This window comes from Bidens hawaiensis, unplaced genomic scaffold, assembly GCF_021521415.1.
Source record: "Bidens hawaiensis isolate Kalapana, Puna unplaced genomic scaffold, B.hawaiensis_p1.1 tig00022316_1, whole genome shotgun sequence".
NCBI classification, from domain to species: Eukaryota; Viridiplantae; Streptophyta; class Magnoliopsida; order Asterales; family Asteraceae; genus Bidens; species Bidens hawaiensis.
This window is the reverse complement of record NW_027493470.1, coordinates 136,903-159,005: the sequence shown is the minus strand read 5'-3', so window position 1 is coordinate 159,005 and position 22,103 is coordinate 136,903. Positions and strand designations below refer to the sequence as shown.

Below are 22,103 nucleotides of genomic sequence, written 5' to 3'. Positions count from 1 at the left end.
GTAACCTCCTCGCAAGTCAGGAGCGTTGAGTTCCACTTGTGTAGATTCTCCATGAGGTTTTGGTAGTTTTGAACATAGTGATCAATTATGTTAAAACAACCAATTCCATCTTGGAGCTTCAAACAATCTAGTTCTCGACGTTCCCGCTATGCGGGGATGTAATTCCCGTTTCCGCAAGCATGGCCCAGAAGATCCTTCTTGGTTTCAATTCCCCGCGGAGTGCTAGGTATGTGAAGGGTTTCACCTTGACACTGTACCCGCACTCGTCTTATAGTTACTTTACTTCCAAGGTATTCCTGGCTTCAATTCCCTGCGGGTGCTAAGTATGTGAAGGTTTTGCCTTGACACTGTACTCGCACCTATCTTATAGTTACTTGGTTGCCAAGGTAAGGGGTATAGTCCCGCTTACTTTTGAATCTTTTTGAAATTCGAAGAGTTGGTGTAAGGATATGAACAGTCCAAACTGTTGAAACGTCGTCCGACGGTTTCTTCTGACAGTTTCAGGACGTGCAGGAAGTTATGGCGACGTGACAGTACATGGTCATTCCAGACGCTTTTTCAGGCGCGTGGGCGCAATTTTTTGGGCGCGTGGGTGCGGATTTTACGGCGCGCGTCCCGTCCACAGCTGTTGCCAGCTTGCTTTTTCCACGTGTCATAGTTTCATTGCACCAGCTCTTTTCTCTCTCCTCCGCATTAAATTCATCGCATTCATTGCGATGAGTATATAAAGGGGGAGAGGGTCCTTGGTAATCCACACTTTCACTTCTCTCTTCTTCTTCTAAGCGATTTCCGAGCATTCTCCTGAAATCGTTCTTTGCCTCCAAAACATGTCGTCTACTCATGATCCAGAAGCTATCGTCGAGGAGTCTGACTTGTATGTCGAGAACCCGACGTCTACGTCCGATAAGGACGATAAGAGCACTGCTGGCGAATGCCAGTGTGCTCTTCCCATCGAGCTTTACCGGTACATCGTCCGGAAGTTCATGCTCGAGCCGTTCGAGCCTGAGTTTCCGGAGCCACACCAGACGGTGTACGATGCCCCCAAGGGCAAAATAGGGGTATATGCCGCCTTCTTCGTCTATGGGAATCTTAGGTTCCCACTGACGAAGTTTGTATACCGTGTTCTGGATAGACACGGTGTGCACCTGACGGAGGTTCACCCAATGGCGATCGCCAAGATCCGCCATTTTGAGTGGGTGTGCCTCATTCTTGGCATGGATCCCCACGTCGACCGCCTGATGACCTTCTACTCCTGGAGGTGCATCCAAGGCTGGTACACCCTGGTCACCCGGATCAAGGGTTTGAAGATCTGCGCTACCGAGCGCAGTCTTCGGTCTTGGAAGCGGGAGTTCTTTTACATCTCTGCCCGTGTCGTCCCTATAGCGATGACATTTAAGAACGGGAGAGCTCTCCCCAGCCTTCACGCCTCCAACTACCAGGAGGCGGAATGGTTCTCCAAGTTTTCTCGGATCCAGACTCCGGTTTACCGCTTTCCGGAGTCCGGGATGGTGATGCTCGGTATGAGCAGGGTGTGGAAGGATGCTGGGGCGGATGCGCCACAGATTCCCATCGTACTTGAATACGGTTTGAACTTTATCCCTTACGGTATGCTCCGTCTTCTTTGTTGATTTAAGGTTTTTTCTAACCGTTTTTCTTTTTATTTCAGAGGGAAATGACTTGCAGTCCCTCCTGCATCCGCGGGAAGCTGACGGTACCGCTCGGTTGGGTACTCGCGCTCTTGACGAGAACGAGTTGCCTATCCTTGCGCAGACTGCGGATCGGTTTGTGGAGGCCTACCCGCCAGGCCACGAAAAACTGAGCGCCACGCGGCCAGGTAAAAGACTATTTAACCCTCGCCCTCTAAATGCTGAAACCTCTGCCGGAATTCCTCTAATCTTGTCATCTTCTGATGAGGAATCCGCAGATGGTCCTTTTCTTGCGCGGAAGAAGAAGGCTGCTGGCGGGAAGGGCAAGGCGAAGGTAGCCTCCACCGCCGACCAGGTGAACCGGTCTGAGTCGGAGACCGAGAGTGAAGAGGCGGCGAGGAACCCAGGTGGTGTTGAGACCACTGCTCCGGAGGTTGAAACGGCTGTTACCTCTGAGCAGCCCAGGACGACGACGGTGACCGGTACGAAGAGGCTGGCTCCATCGGGTTCCTCCCCGCCTGTTCGCACCTTCAAGCTCAAAAAGACCCGTAAGTGTACATAACTTTAACTTCATATCTTTTCGCTATTATACTTATATATCTTGTCTTCGTGAAGGCGTGGATGCTACGGCATTCCAGAGTGGAGCGGGAGGGAGCAGCTCTGGACCCATGAAGGTAGGTTTGGTCAACCTACCCGAGGCGATGACCCAGGCGGTTACGCCTGCTTGCAGTACTGGTTCAGTTGCTCATCCCGTTGAGCCAACTGTTCCAGCTGTAACATTATCCCCGCCGGCCGTCAGTGCCATTTTCACAGAATCCATCACTGAGCCGGCGGTGATTTCTCTTGCGGGTTCTTCCGCAGCCGCGGCCACGGTTGTGAGTTCACCTCCGGTGAGTTCACCTCCATTGGTTTCCACCGCGGCAGCCTCCACCATGCCTTCTCCGGCGCCTGCGACTACGTCCAGTCCTTCAGGTACGTTTGGGGTTAGGGCGTCTAGCCAATCCTTGCCTCCTTCCCGTCTCCTTGACCTTTTGGATGGATATCCCTTAGGTTCAGGTGATGGGTTAAGTGGCTATCGGCCTGTTGTCGACCCTACAGGTGCGTAGGGTTATTTTGGCCTATATCCCTTTCATCATTTCTCTCTCTTAACTGTTTTTCGTTTTATTGCAGTTCGTGATTCCAACGAGGTGTACGCTCCTCGGTGGAAGATCCGCCGGGGAACGACCCTCCGGACTGATGAGGATTGCGTCGAATGGGCGTGTCACGCCGCCCCAAGCGGTGCGCTGGGGGAGGCCATGGCCAGCTACCAGGAAGGTAGGTTGTCCAACGAGCTCCGAATCCTCCTCGCCCGGATGCAGCCGCGCGTCGAGCTACTTTGTCGTGAAAACGACAAGTTAAAGACGGCGCGTAGCCTTGAAGTTGCTCAGGCGCGGGCTATCCGGGAGGAGAATGCGAAGCTTGCCGCCGTTGCTGCGGAAAAGGAGAAGGCCTTCAAGGCTCTTGAGGTTGACGTTCAGGCTCGTCTCGAGGCCCGTTCCAAGGCCGCCCAAGCTGTTAATGAACAGCTTCGGTTGGCTAAGGAAACTGCACGGAACGCAACCGAGAGGGCCACCAAGGCTGAAGCTGCTGCTGAGCCTCTACGCATCGAGAATGAGGAACTTAAAGCCAAATTAGAGAGGCTCCAGCAGGCTCATGACGCCTTGGCCATGGAAGATGCCAAGAAGCTCCAAGAGATCTTGGACCAGAGGGAGGTGCATAACCACACTGAGCGTAAGCTAAAGGGCGTCGAAGAGGCTGCAGCCAAAGATGTGTTGCTTGCCAACCTTACAAAGAACGAAGCCGAACGCGCCCGTAATGAAGCTCAAGCTGCCCTCTAGGAGGCTCTGGTTACCAAGGAATGGCTTCTTCGAGAAACGTTGTCGCAGGTATGCGTAGTTTCACCATTTCTTTACGCTTTTCCTTACACTTAGAAGAGTTTTTGATATACTTCTGTTTTTTAGGTTGTGCATCGGGTGTTCACGAACACATCATATGACGATGCGATGAGCGCATCCCTCAACGCTTCTCATGAGGATGGGGAAAAGGCTGGCTTCCTGCTTGGTCTAGGGTTTGTTGAACAAGGCATTCCGCCTTCCAACTTCCCTCTTTACAATGTGGATACTGAAGCTGCGTATGACCAAGCAGTGAATCAGTATGCCGCCTTCCCGCATCCGGTGGTGGAGAAGGTAAACGAGATTGCTGCTGCTGATGATGGGCTAGCTATCCTCAAAGCTTTCCTTGAACCGCCACACTCTGCCGATGGTGCGGGTCCAAGTGGGAGTGGTCCTGAAGCTTGATACTTTAGATCCCTTTCCACCATTAGAGTAGATTTTTATGTTTGTAGACTTCTAATCTTGTATGCGGGTATGTATCCAACAATTCTTGTAATGTTTGAATGTTGATGGAATAAAGATTATTTGTTAATGCCTTGCCTTGTTTATTTCGCGTATATTTTGTTTTAACTTAGCAATTTCTTGAGTACTTAGATAAGTTAACTTTCCAACGTGGCGGATAATAAGTTAAAGTTTTGCTTCCTCTTTCGTGATTGTGCGGATAAGACCGTCACTTTCACTTAGTAGGATGGCTAAACTTTACCTATATATGATCTGCGTGAAAGTTTTCCTCATCTTTTCCTTTGAAATTTTCTAAGTGTTTTGAATAAGTTAACCTTTCGACGCGCGGTTGCCAATAGGTCAATGTTCAGTTTCCTCTATCATGATTGTGCGGGTAGGACCGTCACTTTCATTTATTGGGATGACCAAACTTCGCCTATAGCTGACCTGCGTGAAGGTTTTCCTTAGAAGTTTTTACCGTTTTATGTGTTTATGCGGGTTTTGCCGCCTTCCACACGCAACGACTTACTTCTTCCCATATTTATGCGGTGAATATCGGCATTAGTGTGGGAGGTTCATAAGTATAAAGGTAAGGTTATCAACACAATGTGAAAGGAGAATCATTTCCATTAGAAGTGGCTCTAGGCCTTTTCTTTACAAGTTTGGAATTGATCTACATGTAACATTTGCGTAATTGAGCTCCGTTCCATGTTCTTGGGATAGGAGTGCCATCGAGCCTTTCGAGCCGGTATGCGCCTTTTCCCAAAACTTCTTTGATAATGTACGGTCCTTCCCAGACCGGTGCCAGTTTTCCTGGGCGTTCTTGGTTTGAAGCCTCGTTGTTACGCAATATGTAGTCTCCTACATTGAAGTTGCAGAGTTTTACCAGCGTGTTGTAGTACTTTTGCATTTGTCGCTTATAGTTTTCTTCACGCGCTGCGGCTAAGTCTCTGCGTTCCTCGGTTAGCATAATATCTAACCGTCTTTCCGCATCATTGTCTTCTGGCTGAATCAAGACCCTTGGTGAGGGCAAACCAATTTCGACTGGGACCATGGCTTCAGTGCCATAAGTGTGGCTGAACAGGGTTTCTCCCGTACTGGCCTTTTTCAGCGTTCTGTTTGCCCAAAGGACGTGTGGAACTTCGTCTACCCAGCCGGATCTGTGTTCCCGGAGTCTTTTCTTTATGCCTTCGACGATGCTTTTATTTGCTCTTTCCACCTCACCGTTACCTTGCGGGTGTGCCACTGAGGAAAAGGTGTGGGTGATTTGAAGTTCTTCCAGCCACTTTTGTAGCTTCTTGTCAGCAAAGTTGGTGCCGTTATCACTCACCAAAGTCTGTGGAAGTCCAAAACGACAAATAATAAATTCCCAAATAAATTTTTTAATATGTTTTGCGGTTGTTTGGGCTAAGGGTTTTGCTTCTATCCACTTGGTGAAGTAGTCGATGGCTACCACTAAGAACTGAACGTTTCCTGCTGCTGTAGGAAATGGGCCTGTCACATCGATGGCCCACTTCTGAAATGGCCATGAAGAGGTGACTGGAACAAGTTCATTCTTCGGGCGATGCGTGTTGGGTGCGTAGAGCTGGCAAGACCTACACTTTCTGATGTATGCCAGAGCATCCGTATGCATCCCCGGCCAAAAGTATCCCGCGTTGTTTAGCTTAGCTACAACAGCGCGTGGACCTGCGTGTACTTCACAGATGCCTTCATGTACTTCCCTTAGGAGGTAGTCAGCATCTTGGTTGTCCACGCATCTTAAGAGTGGGCCAAGAAAGTTATGTCTGTAAAGGATGTCATCGATGAGTTGATAGTTTAATGTTTTACATCGTATTTTTCTTGCCTGTGTTTTTGACTCTGGTAATATACCCGCTGCAAGGTAATTTATTATTGGTGTCATCCACGTTTCTGTACCGGTTTGGATGACACAAATTTTCCTTGTGCGGGACTGATGGTGCTTCAAGGAGTTCAATGCGGATGTCCTTTCCCAAATGGGTGAAGGCTAATGATGCAAGCTTGCTTAACGCATCCGCAGATTTGTTTTCACTACGCTTGACGTGTATGACTTTACAATCATTAAAATCGCGCATAAGGGTTTTTGCTTGTGCGACGTACAGGGCCATTGTGTCGTTCACGGCCGTATACGTTCCGATTATCTGGTTGGCTACTAACATGGAATCCACGTGGGCTTCCAAGTTTTTTACTCCCATTTTACGCGCAATTCTCAGCCCTGCCAAGAATGCTTCATACTCGGCTTCGTTATTCGTACTTGGAAAATCCAGTCGAATAGCGTAAGTGTATTCTTTGCCTGCTGGGTTGGTTAATTTCAGCCCTGCGCCTGAACCCTCGTTGCTGGCTGCTCCATCAGTGTAGAGTCGCCAGACATCATTAATGTCCTGTGCTGGGGAGGGTTGAGCCTCCTCCTGGCACTCTTTCTCCCGCGAAGCGGGGACTTCTGCAATAAAGTCGGCCAGGACCTGGCCTTTCATAGCTGGTCGTGGCTTGTACTTTATCGCATATTCCCCCAACTCAATTGCCCATTTGGCTAGACGTCCCGATAATTCGGGTTTGCCTAGAACGTTTGCGAGTTTGAAGTTGGTGAGAATGGTAATTGGGTGACCTTGGAAATATCGTCTTAGCCTGCGTGAAGCCTGTACAAGTGCTAAGACTAGTTTTTCCAGGGTAGAATACCGGGTTTCTACGTCTGTTAGGACACGGCTAACATAGTAAATAGGCATCTGGATACCTTTCCGCTCTACTAGCAGGACTGCCCCAGTTACTCTATCTGTGGCAGAAAGATATATGATTAATTCCTCCCCTGCTTCTGGTGCTGTGAGCGTTGGGAGTTCGATCAGGCGTGACTGAATTTCCTGAAAAGCTGCTTCCGCTTCTGGTGTCCAGCGGAAGTGCGTTTTCTTTAAACAGTTTCTTAATGTTGACACGAATGGGAACGACCTATCCGCATGGTTTGACAAAAAGCGGTTAAGTGCGACTAGGCGTCCATTCAGTGTCTGGGCTTGCTTGATGGTAGTAGGTGATTCCATTTTGATAATGGCTTCGACCTTTTCAGGGTTCGCTCTGAAGCCATCTTTAGTAACAATGACTCCCAAGAACTTCCCTTCTTCCATCCCAAAGGAACACTTGCTCGGGTTGAGTTTCATGTTTATCTTCCTGAGCGTGTTGAAAGTTTCTTCGATGTCTTTCAACATCGCTTCTGGCTCAGGGCTTTTGATGACCAAATCATCCATGTAGACTTCCAAGTTTCTCCCAATTTGGGCATGAAACTCTTTGTCCATCAGGCATTGGTATGTGGACCCTGCATTCTTAAGTCCGAATGGCATCATTTGATAACAAAATGTGCCATCGGGCGTCCGAAATGCGGTTTTGTCCTGATCATCTACAGCCATGTGGATTTGATGGTACCCCTTATATGCGTCAAGGAAGCATTTAAGGCGAAACGGTGCTAATGAATCCACTTTGAGGTCAATTTCGGGTAACGAGTAACAATCTTTGGGGCATGCTTTGTTTAAATATTTGAAATCTATACACATGCGCCATTGTTTGTTAGCCTTCGGTACCATAACGGGATTTGCAACCCATGTTTGATATCTACTAACGCATACGATGCCCGCGTCAAGGAGTTCCTTGACTTGGGTTCTACACGCGTTAGCCTGTTCCGCCCCCATTACTCTGCGCTTTTGTATGACTGGCGTAAAAGCCGGGTCACACTTGAGCTTATGCTCTGCTTTACTTCGAGGTACACCAGTCATGTCAGCTGGTGTCTACGCGAAGATGTCAGCGTTTCTCTGTAGTAAGCGTTTGAGTAAGGTGCGCGTAGGATCAGCGATTTTTGGGCCAATTGTAACAGCCTGGTCAGGGTATCTGCCATTGAGGGCCCATTTTTCTGGTTCGGTAATGGTTGGTTTAGCCATCTTTGGTTTGAGTTAAGATGAGACGGATGCGATGCATACCTGGGGGATACCGGTGATCATCGCTACACCCTCAGCAGTTGGCCATCCCATCATGCCGTGGACTGAAGATACCACGGCGTTGAATCTTGCCATCCCATCTCTCCTGAAGAGAATGTCGTATGTGTGATGTGGCTTCCTCATTACGACGAAGTCCACGTCTTCTGTGCGGGAGTATTTCCCGTCCGTGAGAATGACGGGGAAAGATAGGATACCCAGGGGGGTGTTTGTGCTGCCGTCAAACCCTTCCATTGAGGCGTAAACCGTTTCCAGGCGTTCTTTGTCTTCGCCGTCTAGCTTGTCGAAGAACTGCCTGTACATAACCGTTGACGAGGCGCCGTTGTCAGCAAGAGTGCGGGAAGTTATGTAATGCCCCAGCTGGCTTTTGATGACGATAGGGCCTTCCTTGCTGGGTCCTCCTGGCACTCGCGGGAAGCGCACCTCAACTTCCTTCCATTCGCATGGTTTTGTCGTTCGTCTTTTTCTTCCTCTGATGTTGCCCTGAACCATGTGGATGCTGATGTCAACGGGCTTTCGTCCATTGCCTTTATACCGGTTATCATTCCTTCCTCCATTCTTGATTGATGCCACAAGGTGTGCAAGTCTTCCATCCTTGACGAATGTTTCAACAATATCCTTCAAGGATGTACACTCCTCTGTACTGTGACCCTTTGTCCCGTGGTAGTCACAGAATTTGCTCTTATCCGCATTAGGTCGTTGCCGGATCATTGGAGCTTTTGGCCATAGGAGTTTTTCGGTGGCAAATATCTCCGTGACGCTTTTGGTGAGTGGCGTCCACCGGTGTTTTCGGCTTGAAGGGTGCGTGTTATCCCTTCCGCCAACAAAAGGGCGAGAGCTGGATGAGGTGTCAAAGTTTACCCTTGACTGCCAAATACCTAGCTTCCTCTTTTTGTTCTGCCGGGCGATCCGAACATTGTTTTCTCTGGTCCTCTGCGTGTAGAGATGTGTACTCTGGGGAAGATCCCTACCCAGTTGCTTCTCCGTCTCGGCAAAGCGCTTGGCCGCCGTCATGATGGCATCCCATGTGGATGGCATGCCGTCCTTACCCGTCAACGTGCGGATAAGCTTTGGGTATTCGGCGCCCTAGATGAAAGCGGCGCGAACAAGATCTTCACTTATGTTGCCCAGACTCAGCTTTTTGGAGTTGAAGCGAGTGATGAAGTCTAGTAAAGATTCATCTTCCTCTCTCACGCAGTTGAGGATCGTCCACTGCTCTTCAGTATATTTCCTCTGTTGACTGAAGTGTTGGCTGAACTTGTGTTGAAAGTCCGCCCAATCATAGATGTGGTGGACCGGTAAACGATCAAACCACGCCCTGGCCTCTCCAACCAGCGTCATTTGGAACATATAACACTACGAGGGTTCCGTCCAGTTACTGACGGTTGCCCCCGCTATGAATCTGTTCAAGTGATCGTCTGGGTCGGATAGACTATCATAAGTGCCAATGTTGGACATCTGTTTGGCACTTCTCGATGCGATTGCTTCCGCAATGTCCCTTGCAAACTTGGATGTTCCCGCATTTGCAGCAGTTGGTCTAAAGGTTTTGGAGAAGTCGCGTGGGTTTCCCCCCGCGTTCCTTGGTTTGAAGGTTTCTCTGAAATTCCTTCTTGGTTGGAAGTCCGTTTCTTTACGCTTCCCTTTCGCCCTATGGCGAGGGTTCGCGTCAGTGTCGGATTCCTCCCGATCATCGTCCGAGTACTCGCACTCAATGTTCATGTTGAGCTGTTATCGAGTGCTCCCGAATTCGTCAGCCTGTTGGAGTGAACGCAAGCGTTCATCCAACTCAGCTTGGAATTCCTTCTGACGTGCTTCGGCCCACGCCTTAACTTGATCGAGTGTTTGGCGAGGGAGCCTCCTCTGTTTCTCCAACTGGGCATCAGTGAACCCCAGTGAAATATTGTTTACTGCACTTGCCCCGGCTTGGGTAACCGGGGTAGTGTTCGTAAAATTTGTGTAACCGCCGGTGTTCCCCCAGTAGCTGGGGTTGTGGTTACCGGGATTTTTTGGTCACTTACTGGCCTTGGGACCGGAGTAACGTTAACCATTTTTTCAGAAGTTTTGAAAAAACTGAATTAGTTTTAGCTTTTATGCACGGATGGCGCCAATGAAGAAACACTAGGCGACCCCGGGTAGATTATGGATAATCTGGGGGTTAAGTAATGTTTCCCAAGAGGGTTAGGTCCGGCAAAGAAGGATGTTCTTCAGATGACCTGCAAAACAGACATCGTGAGCTCATCACTGAGAAGGGGGGGTTCCTCCTTGTGACCACCATCCGGCGTGAGAATCAGACTAGATTGCTCTGAATATAAGTGTATATTGAGAGATTTAGCTAGTGAAGGTAAAATACCTGATGATCCTACCGTTCCAAGGTGTTGGAGTATTTATAGCCGAAGGTAGGTTTCCAAGCAGGTATAGCCAGCTGTATAATATTCCTGTTCTACCAACTACGGGCTACGCACGTGCCATGCTGGTTGGTGGGTGGGCAGCGGCTGATAGTGACCAGGCCGGCTGTGTACTATTCCTTTTCCACCAACTGCAGGCTATGTGCGTGCCACGACAAGGGTTGGTGAGTAGGCAGCGGCTAATAGTGACAAACAGTACTAGAGCATGCTCCTCGTACTGTTTGTCAGTGAGCTGTCACCCTGTGATTGGTTCATGGGCTGCTTTGGTCAAATCTTGTCTATTTTGTCCATACCTTGGTAGGTATAGTACAAAAGATCTTCCAGAAGCATACGGACTGGCTCATTTGGGCGGGAGTATTCCCGCCTTGCTCATTCCTTCAGGTGACACTGAATTATTGAGTGCCTTGTGCGTGTAGCCTTGCTATTAGTGCGGGTAGCCTTCCATGATGGCTTGTATCCGCAGCTGCGGGGACAGGCGGGGTACTTCACCATTGGGAGGCTTTCCCTGCGTGAACAGCTGGCGTACTGCGCGTAAGGTCATCTCTGAGCATGGTGGGTCCTGCGGAACAAGTTGGTCCTTGCGCAAACGTCCCTCTTCAAGGTGAGTCTTGCGGGTCCAACTGGGCTCTGCTGGGACCTACCTCTTCACCATTGATTGACGTGAGGCACATGTTCGAGTCATGAAAACAACCTTTTGTAACTTTAAGAATGTTGGGCAGAGATACATATATCATGGTCAAGTCGGCTTGACATCTTGGATTGCGCACATATGGTAGTCTCAGGCATTATATATGAACCATTGACCATGTGGAATCAAATCGAATAATCAATTCCATTTATTACAACCATATCATCATTATCAAAATTTTGGTTACCATTTCATACAATCAATATCATCGCAATATATTTACATACTGAGTGCAAGTAAACTTTTAGTAAATTAAAACTTTTATTGCTATGCTTTTATTGTAATGAAACTTTTTATTCAATGTGTTGTTTGTCAAAATATTGTGTAGGTATGTGTTAATCAAGTTCTCATTATACATATATATTGTTTAGGTTTTTTTTTTAAAATTGCGTAGGTAATAATACGTCAAGTTGGTTATCCAAATACATACATGTGTAGACATTAAAAAGTTTGTGTACGTATATGCCGTTCTGGTTCTCCAAATACATATAAATTGTGTAGATTGTTAAAAATTTTTTGCAGGTAATATGTCAACCTGGTTATCCAAATGCATATAATTTGTGTGTTGTATAGGTGTTACATTAATATGGTTTTCCAAACACATATAAACTATGTTGGCCAAAGGATCACATGGTGGACACGCTAAGGCGTGGACCAGTGGTTCAAGATGCGGATGTGGTGCAATTTTATTTCAAGATGTTAGAGGGAGTGTCATGGTTCCATTCAAAGTTAATGGCTCGTTGAGTTCTATTGTATGATTAGGGATATGCAATATATGTCATAAAGGGCAAATATGTACTTCATTAATCCTAAGTTTTTCTTTAAGAATTGTTGAAAGATTAAAAAGAAAAAAAAAAGTCTTCAATCATATGGTCCATGATCTATCTATTTGGTTTATGTTTCATCCACCATTGCATTTTTTACCCAACTTTGATGATTCTTATTACACCATCTATGGTGGGTTTGATTTCTCAAGCTTAACAATATTGTTAAGTACTAAGAATTATAGTCACCCCAAAAATGTATAAGAACATAGAGGTCCTAGACGAGTAGAAAAATAAAGCCCCTAATCGAATTCAAATTGACCTAATCTAAATCAATATTCATTGGATTTAACAAATAACTCGGGGTTTTTAAAATAAGCATTTTTTTTGTATTATATATCTTTAAACATTCTTTGGGCCCTGGACGGTCGCCCACTTTGCTTCTCCCCAAGGCCTGCCCTACCAAGAACTTAGCAAATATTGCTCCATGTTGGCGCCTCGGGGGACTTAGGCACAATGCAACTTAGTTGAACATTCCGGTTTATAAAACCAAGAGCTTGCAAATATTGCCCCTACCAAACGCCTCTTCGGACGGCCACCTGCTGCTTACTTGAATGGTTAGCGCCCCTTGGGCGGTTATCCGCAGCACTCGGCCTTAAAGTTTCAGTTTCTACTATATTGGGTTGTCCAATCAAAAGTGGTGGGCTATACTTCTACTCATGAACCAAACGAAACCACTATAATTGGTTCACCATGTGATCTCCCACATGGGCTTAGTGGAGCACTGCCTTAAAAGATCAAATAAAATCTGTTTTCAACACATAAAAGTAAAAAGCCCCTACTTTACTACTTCAAGTGTTCACATCTCAAATGAAAACCAACATTAATAGGTTACTACTCTAGGATTGCTTTTAGCATGCACAACCAATCTTGACTCTTGATTTGTAAGTGGACATGTTTGAAATATTGTACTCACTTTCTTCTTTTCATATACAGTTTTTGTCATTACTTCATATTCATAACTTTTGTTTCTACTTTTTCCTTCTTTTTATTTATAACAATGTGCCTATCATATGCCAGATTGTGACAATAATCGAATGGTCATTTTGTATCATAAAACTAAGAGTAAACTACGGTTTTCGTCAATGTGGTTTGTCCAAATCTGTCGTTTTAGTTCAGTAATTTCAAATTTGCAATTTTCGTTCATATAGTGTCATTTCACTTGCAATTAAACTCGAATTTATTAAACTCATTAAGTCTGGTCGTTAAAACCATCAGCGTGCCCCTTACGTGAGGGGCAGTTTTGTCATTTTTCTCCCCAAATAAACCTCAGTCCTAATTCGCAAGCCCCTCACGTGAGGGGCTGAGGTGTATCTGGATAAAAAAAGACAAAATTGCCCCTCACGTGAAGGGCACACTGATGTGTTTAACTATCAGACTTAACGGGATTAGTGAATTCGGGTTTAATTGCAAGTGAAATGAAACAACATGAACGAAAACCGCAAATTTAAAACTATTGAACTAAAACTGCATATTTGGACAAACAATAAGGACGAAAACTGCAATTCACTCTAAAACTAAATATGAGGATTTAGTATTACTAATATAACTAGTGTCAACTGAATCTTGTAATAAAATGTGTATCAAATGTATTACTTATGTAATAAGAAAGTTTTATTTAGTCATAATTTCCATATTATAACTTTAAAATCCAAGAAAAGAGAAAACGATGAATGTAGGTTGGCCTGCATCTTGTACATTATATAAAATTTAGTGACTTGATCATGCGACCAACAGTAACACCCAAAAATAGGGGTGCGACCAACATTGGATCTATACAAAACATAGCGGCAATAAGAGTAGTAAGTGTCATAAAACCCATCATGTGGCTATTTGGCACAAACAGTACTTGATACAAGGAACTCTGATAGACATAGTCTTATTTAAGTTTGTTGTATGTATGTTTTCAAAGACTTAATACTTTTGCCATAACTGTCAATAAAGAGGTTAGTCGCACCTCGGTTTTTGAGTTGTTACCTTAAGCCTCAAGGGTCATATATACAAGTAATTTTTTTAGTTTGGGTTAGCTTTACCAGTAAAATTTTGACCAAGAACTCTTTGTTATTCAAATAACTGTTTATATGATTACAACATTGTTATGTTTAATAAAAACGATTTAGAAGATTTTAAACATAAAAAGTACCCTTTGGACCTGTTTAACAAATGAAACCGAGAACCAAGAGTACTGCATTCAGAAATTATACATATAATGGTTTCAAGGCTTAAAAACATGTTTACTTACCAGTTCGTTTAACACATATATGTACAAATAAAGTCCAAAAAATGACGTACCAGTTCAACGAAAGTCATAAAATGATATTAATATAGATGGAAAAGTAGAGAAGTCGCGCAGGCCCGGCAACAAGAAAAATGGGTTGATGTCAAAACAGGCAATTTTAGCTTTTTAATGGCTCAGATTACCACAACCCGTTATGACCTATTACTCAACCCGCCCATTACATCACCTCCATATCAAATAAACAAATTAAGACAAGTCCTGCAATATTAACTCTAGTAACTATAGTTTTTGATATGCAAAAAAATAACTTAGTTAAACTTTTGCTTGAATCTATTCGGCATGATCAGATATTCGTACACGCTGTCTCATATTAACAAAAAGATAACTTCTTTACGATATCAGCTACCTAAAACCACTTTAATTCGACTATATCTCAACAACCAAAAATAAGTTCCAAAACTACCCTTCACCGAAAACTTAAACAACCCGACTTACTACCCTTACCAGAACCAAATCTATCAACTGATTTACAACCATTCTTTCTTGTCATCTTCTTGCTCTTCTTTGCCAACGAGTTTTCACTCTTTGACGACAATGCAGCCATTAACAACGCCCCCCTTGAACCAGGCATCTTCTTACACATCTTCATCGCTTCACGTTTTGCAGAATCGTCGACTTCGTTGTCTCTTTGTCGTTTAAACGTCACTTTCTCCACAAGTTTCACTTGCTTCGGCTTTGAAGCAAAAACCACGCCTGAATAACCAACCAACATTTAAAATGTTAGTTAATAAATTTAGGGGTGTGAAAAAAACCGAAAAAACCAAATAATCCAAACCGAAACAAAAACCGCCAGTTTGGTTTTATGTCTTTGTAAAAAACGCACTAACGGTTCGGTTTTGGTTTTGCATGTAAAAAAACCAAAAAAACTGAACCAAACCGAATTCCTAAATATTTGTTTTTTTTATATTTTATGTTAAGCAATTTATGAGAATTTAATAAATATGCAACTCCAATATTTTTGATCAAATGTATAATAGTCTATTTTTTATAAGTAACAAAATTATTTATACCTAAATTCATTATTTTTTATCAACTTTTTTTTGGCCTAAAGTTTTCAAGCTCAAATGGCAAAAACCAAAACTGAACCGAAACCAAAACGAAATCCGAAAAACCAAAATCGAACGGTTTCAAAAACTCCAAAAACCGAAGTTTTGGTTTTCGGTTTGGTTTTTATTCAAAAACCGCACCGAACCGTACCACGCACACCCCCCTAATAAATTTTACTAAAATTTTACAAAATATACGCCATTTAAAGAACATAAAAGATTAGTAAAAATAACCTGAATTCTCAATCTCATCGTCGGAATCTAACTCGTCAAAATCAATTTTCTTTTGCAAGTCATTAACAGGAGTGACACGGTTAGAATGGTATTCTTTTAAAACCACCGGAGACTTTTCTTTAACTACATTAACAACCTGCTTCATCAGCGTCACATCAGATTTAACACTCGGTGGGTCCACATTGTGCGGTACTGATTTGGGTGATAATAAGTTATCAATAAAAATTTTCCTTTTCGAGTCATTAACGGGAGTGATGTATGTATTCTTCACAACTTCATTTTTGTGGTTAGAACCGTATTCTTTCAAGATAAACGGAGGCTTTTCTTTAACTACATTAATATTCGGCTTCATCAGCGCCACGCCAGATTTAACACTTGGCGGGTCCACATTCTCCAGTACTGATTTGGGTGATAATAAGTTAGGATAAAATGAAGGTTTATATGTTTCCATATAATTTGAAAACCAAGGTGTGCCTTGTTTTGCATAAAACAGTATATATGCTTCCTCTGCAAGCACTTGAGTTTCCGTAACGCGAATAACCTAACAAAATAAAAATATACATTAACTTCAAATATCCAAATTACATGTATTATTATTAGGGGTGGCAAATGTGACACATTGAGCTGTATTAAAATGTCTATAATAGGTCAAGCTAAAAAAAGAAAATGATTGAAACAGGTCAAAACAGGTTGATATTTCTCGAGTTTTTTTTATGGAACTCTGATTTATATTTCGAGTTATAATTTTTTAATGAGGGGTTTCTGAAATCTTAACCCATTTTGACCCATTTAAAAAACCCCTCATTAAAAAAAATTTTAAAAAAATAATTAAAAAATCATAACTCGAAATATAAATCAAAAACTAAAAAAGTAAAAGTAGTAAAAAGTTTCCTCCGTTTTTCTCATTCCATAAAAAAACACTCGAGAAATGTCAACCCGTTTTGACCCGTTTCAATCATTTTCTTTTTTAAGGTTGACCCATTCAGCAGCAGTAGCAGTAGTGGTGGTGGTATTACCTGCGAGTCATCAAACTTGTACCATGTATCAGGTGCGAAACAGATGTAACAATAATAATGACCAAAGCTAGATGTAAAGGCTGCATGAACCACAACTGCGTATAGTTCATATTTCAGATCCGTCTGGTTGTCGTGTGTGTACGGCTGCAAGTCCAACTCTGACGGAAAATCAACGTGTTTGTCTATTTTTTCAACATGAGATCCGTCGTTCTTGAATCTTTTTAAATGGAAAGCGCAAACAGGAGGAATATGATCGAGCAAAAGCTGTTTCTCAACCGAGACTTTTTGTTTACACTCGTCACATGTGAACTTCATTTCCTCATCTTCAATGTGCTCGACTTTTGTAAACGATTCAAGAGCGTTTGCAAGACTGTTAATGTCTCCAATTTCTAAACTTAGATCGACTGATGGCTCGTATGTGTCAGATACGTGATTGCAGTTGCAACACCTTAACTGGATATATAAATTTCGTATTATTATAACAGGATCTAATAATATAAAAATGTTCATGAGAAAAAGGTTCTTACTTTGCTAATAACCCGACCTCCAAAAACTTGTTTGACCAAATTGTCGGTTTGTGTTGAACCGTCATCTTTTGTTTCTAAAATGTTAAACGAACTTTCAAGTCGATCCAAGAAGCATTGCAGGAATTCATGAGCATCTTCTTGTTGATATCTTCGGAATGATGACGAAAAATCTAATATTCGTTAGGTCAAGGATTACATATATATATACACACACACACATAGGATTAGGATCATGTGAGAACATGAAAATAAAAAAAATTATAAAACAAAAAAATAAATAAATAAACCAACACTTTTTATTTTTCATCCTAGTTTCATATAAAAATTAAAAAAAAATATCGGTGTAGCAAATTATACATATATGTATAATACGTATTTTATAATTATAAACAACTTATTCTTTATACGCATATGTACAATTAAGATAAATGATAATGTACATGTGTACATTATGTAAATCGAGATTAAATAAAAATATACATATGTGTATAATTAAGGTTTTTTATTTATGAAACCGGGATGAAAAATAAAAAAAATTTGATTTTTTAACTTTTTAACAATTTCTGTTTTTTTTTGTTTTATAATTTTTTTAAAAAAATTTCTAAGGGTTTTTTTTGTGGCTCAAAATGGTTCTCAAAGTTCTCAATTTCCAAAAGGTTCTCTTAAGATCCTCACAGTTAAAAAAAATTAAGAACAGGTACAAGAAATAAACATTATCTATAATTTGTAATAAACCAAAGGATACAGCTCAAATTTTTAATAAACTTCCAGGGGTAAATAACTTTTTTAGCTGATGATAACGAAATTTCAACGTGTTTCCGCAATGTACAGATCAAGCAGAACCGATCATAGCTACCTGCAAATGCACGCTTTAATATTATCATACAAACAAAACACAATATTCACAACAGTCAATGTAAATTTTTAAAGAAATTTTATTATATAAAAGATTAAGACATACAATCACAAGGCGTTGGATGCGTGTGTGAATATAGATCCTGAACGAGTGGCACCGAATGCGTGAAGCACTGTAAAACCGCGTTGAAAAAACAAGTGTTGCCAAGATTTCCAAGTCCTGCACCCTGTAAGTTCATAAATTAAATTAGCAAATTTCAAATACTGCATTAAATTAAAAAAAACAGCTAATCTAATTTAATAGGGAGGTTATTTACTTATTTTGATCAATATCATGCCTCAAGAATTTTAGTTAAAAGCAATCAAATAATTGAATAAACTAAATACTTATAAAGAAACTGTTAGGAATCAGAGTCGGTACGCAGCGGAAAACCACACACAAGCACAAACGAAAGCAGAAAAATAAGAGACACGAGATTTATAGTGGTTCGGCCAAGATGCCTACGTCCACTTTGCAACTAGGAAATTCTTTATTAGGTGCTCAAAGAATACAATTACATCATGTGTATTTATAGGACAAGATTAGCTTGGGGAATAAGTCATCTAAATTAGGTAGGAACTAATTAGGGCCGGCTGCCCTTTTCCTTAATTCAAACCAACCTAGGGCCGGCCAATTAAAGGCCTTCGCATCCCAACAATCTCCCACTCGAAGGTCTTTGCATATTCAGCAATTTCATCCAAATAACCCATCATCAGTAACTCCAGTATTCTTTATGTCTGAGTCCTCCAAGCCTCCAGTTCTCACAGAACAAGCTAAGACTCCAAAACCTCCCTAGTTGCAATTCCCCTCATTAATTAACTGAAGGGCCGGTTGAAGCTCCCCCGAGCTCCAACCCAGTCGTGACTGTTACCGCCACAAACTCCTCCTCTGTCTCAACCGATTTGCACACTCCACCGGATCCAGAGATACACCGAGGACCTTTACCACTCTCCTTATTAAGCAAGATTCTTCCAAGAGAGATTTTCACAGCCGGACTAGCAGTCTTCAAAACCCAACGTTGTTTTGTAACAGTAACCGGAACACGTCCCTTGCTCCCACTGTCACCGAACCCCTGACCTAGTTTAGACTTCCGACTCCGCTCAGCTCGAATCACTTTGGCACAAGGCTCTAATCTTGCAAACTGAACCTTCTTTTGCCCCTTCGACTCAGTGAGCCTAACTTTGTTTTGAGGGACGGCCACGCTTCCCTCAACAGGTACTTCCACCATGTATAATGAACCTTGCCTGTTTCCACGAGCAATAACCAGATTACCTTTAGTTACCTTCCATTTGCCACCACCAAACTTTACTTCTAGTCCCTGTTTATCCAGCTGACTGACAGAGATAAGCTTACTCTTCAAAGCTGGAACAACCCTGACATTCTTCAAGTTCCATGTGGTTCCCAAATCAGTTACTAAAGTAACGTCACCCATGCCCGTAACATCGAGAACATCCCCATTAGCCATTCGTACCTTCCCAAAGTTACCAACCTTTAGATTCACCATCGTATCCCCGCTGTGCATGGCATGGCACGATGAAGCAGAATCCATGGCCCAAGAATCAATAGAAGACTCCGTACAGCAAATCAAAGCATCTTCTTCAGAATCAGAACCAAATTTATCCTGACATGTGTTTATCTGCTTTTTGCCTTCATTCTTCTCAGATTCTTCCTTGTTCCTTCTTGGACATTGATTTTTCACATGTCCAAACTCCTCGCAGATCCAGCACCTCACATCCTTTAGAGCTCGAGTTGAACTTTTCCCCCTACTCCCACTGCTCCTGTTATTTCCCCTTCCCCTGCCAACATTAAGTAACTCTGAAGATGACCCGCCACTAGAGTTCTTCCGGCGAATATCTTCACCCAAAACACTATCCCGGATCCCGTCAAACTTCAAAGTACCAGCCCCCGCAGAATTCGTGATCGCTGTCACAAAACCTGACCAGCTTTCAGGCAGAGAGGATAACAAAATCACAGCCTGAGTATCATCATCAAATTTCATGCCTACGGTTAATAACCTAGACAAAATCGAATTGATGTTATTAATATGATCAGTAACTGAACCGCCATCGTTCATCCTTGTCATGAACAATTCCCTCATCAAGAACACTCTATTACCGGCAGAAGGCTTTTCATACATGTTTGACAGAGCCGTCATCATACCACATGTTGTGGTTTCTTTCATTATGTTGAAAGCCACGCTCCTCGTCAAAGCCAGTATGATCTTTCCTTTTGCCTTCTTGTCCTTTGAGTCCCAAATCGCTTCATCAGCCGCACTCATTCCTTTTGGTTTTTCTGTCAAAACCATATCCAAATCGTGTTCCCCAAGTAACGCCTCTATTTGCATTTTCCACCATGCAAAATCAGTCCCGTTAAACTTGTCGATTCGAACCCTCCCGTCTTCAGCCATTGCAAACGAGAAAGAACCAAAAAAAAAAAACACGAACAACCTGAAGCCAAGCAACCTCCAAAGAAAAAACCCTAAAACCCGAAACACCCGACCCGGTGCTTCACCTGCAACGCCCGAGTGAAACCTGCAACTCCAAGAAGTCCAAAACAGGAATTCTAATTGCAAAATCACCCGGAAAACCGTGTGTAAACAACGAGCCAAAGCTCTGATACCAGTTGTTAGGAATCAGAGTCGGTACGCAGCGGAAAACCACACACAAGCACAAACGAAAGCAGAAAAATAAGAGACACGAGATTTATAGTGGTTCGGCCAAGATGCCTACGTCCACTTTGCAACTAGGAAATTCTTTATTAGGTGCTCAAAGAATACAATTACATCATGTGTATTTATAGGACAAGATTAGCTTGGGGAATAAGTCATCTAAATTAGGTAGGAACTAATTAGGGCCGGCTGCCCTTTTCCTTAATTCAAACCAACCTAGGGCCGGCCAATTAAAGGCCTTCGCATCCCAACAGAAACAATATTAATAGCAGTCAAGGGCGAAACTTTTATTGTGGCCCGTGGTGTTCTGGGCACCTCCGGTTTTTTTTGCTAAGCAGTGTAAATATATGCGTTTTCGTTCAAAAACTTATATATATCGTATAAATTTACCCGTTTTCGTCCAAAAATTTTGAGCATGGCCACCCCGGTTTATAAAAAAATTTTTATGCGTATTGAGTTGACCCACCCTGGCGTTAATGTTGGAAAAAACAGAAAATCGGCATAGGGCAGATACAATTTCACTAAGTCGATCACATTGATCGGAAAAGTCAAAATGGATCAAAATTAGTCAAACTTCAGTCAACTCGTTAAAAATGGGTCAAAATTGAACTTTTGTAAACACGCACACGCATGAAATACATCAAATTGTGGTATAAAACATGAAATACACGAAATAAAGACATAAAAGCTTGAAACATTTGAAAATTACGAATGATTCGGTTTGGTTGGGTCAAGTTAACCAAGTCTTGGTTAATATCGGTTCTTTTAGTCAGCTTACAATTCAGTTTTGGTTAACGGTTCAGTTATTGCTCACCCAGATACCCCCACCACCCAAACAGTGTGTCCCATTTTGGGAAACCAATGCTGACATCAAGCGGGCCCGATCCACCCGAGCATGACCCAGTCAACACGTTGATCCGAAAACATGAAGTAACCAAGCCCAACCCGATAAAGTAAGTTCTAAAGTTTTTGACTTTTTTCGGTTTCGGTTTTTTTGTTTCGTATCGGTCTGACAACACCGGTTAACATCCATCTAAGTTATAATGACAATGCAAAATAATTCAATTAATTAAACAAATCATACCACCGCATTCACCTTCTCGCACCCATCTTCGTTCCAACCCGAAGAACTCGAAGCAATCGATCGCACCACCTTATCTCCACCGCAATCGCTTCGACTACCCGAACCCAACTCACCGTTCTCAATACTAATAACACCAAACTTATTATTATTATTATTATTATCAACATGACTCTGTGGATCACATATACTATTAGCTTCAGCAGCCGGTGGATCAGAATCTTCAGTCACTTCAGTTGATATTAACGGGTTACCCATACCCAACTCGTTTTTCAATCCGGGTAACCCGGAATCATCCGGGTCAAGGGTTTGTAACAGCATGATGGGTTTTGATTGCGCGAGTTGGGTTTGTGTGGAATTTGTCATTAATTTGGTTTTGGTGCTGCAAAATTAAGGGTTTTGGTTAATAGTTTATA

The 22,103-nt window shown here is 42.9% G+C and overlaps 1 protein-coding gene across 1 annotated transcript; it reads right to left on the bottom strand.

Moving 5' to 3' along the window:
* Positions 1-14,619: 14,619 nt before the first annotated feature.
* Positions 14,620-18,648, bottom strand: LOC143565312 (ubiquitin carboxyl-terminal hydrolase 20-like). The gene is made up of 7 exons (XM_077052312.1): positions 18,595-18,648; positions 18,005-18,125; positions 17,789-17,899; positions 17,044-17,213; positions 16,517-16,969; positions 15,501-16,041; positions 14,620-14,913 (listed from the first exon to the last, which is right to left on the bottom strand). The coding sequence occupies exons 1-7, from the start codon at positions 18,646-18,648 to the stop codon at positions 14,627-14,629; spliced, it is 1,737 nt and encodes a 578-aa protein (XP_076908427.1). The 3' UTR covers positions 14,620-14,626.
* Between the last annotated feature and the right edge of the window lie 3,455 nt (positions 18,649-22,103).

Bases quoted from the DNA above. Each gene is read 5' to 3' on its own strand.
- LOC143565312 (XM_077052312.1), bottom strand. From the start codon at position 18,648: ATGGGTTATTTGGATGAAATTGCTGAATATGCAAAGACCTTCGAGTGG. The intron at 17,900-18,004 runs GTATGTCTTAAT...GTGCATTTGCAG, and splicing joins GCATCCAACGCCTTGTGATT to GTAGCTATGATCGGTTCTGC. The intron at 16,970-17,043 runs GTAAGAACCTTT...TTATATATCCAG, and splicing joins GAGGTCGGGTTATTAGCAAA to TTAAGGTGTTGCAACTGCAA.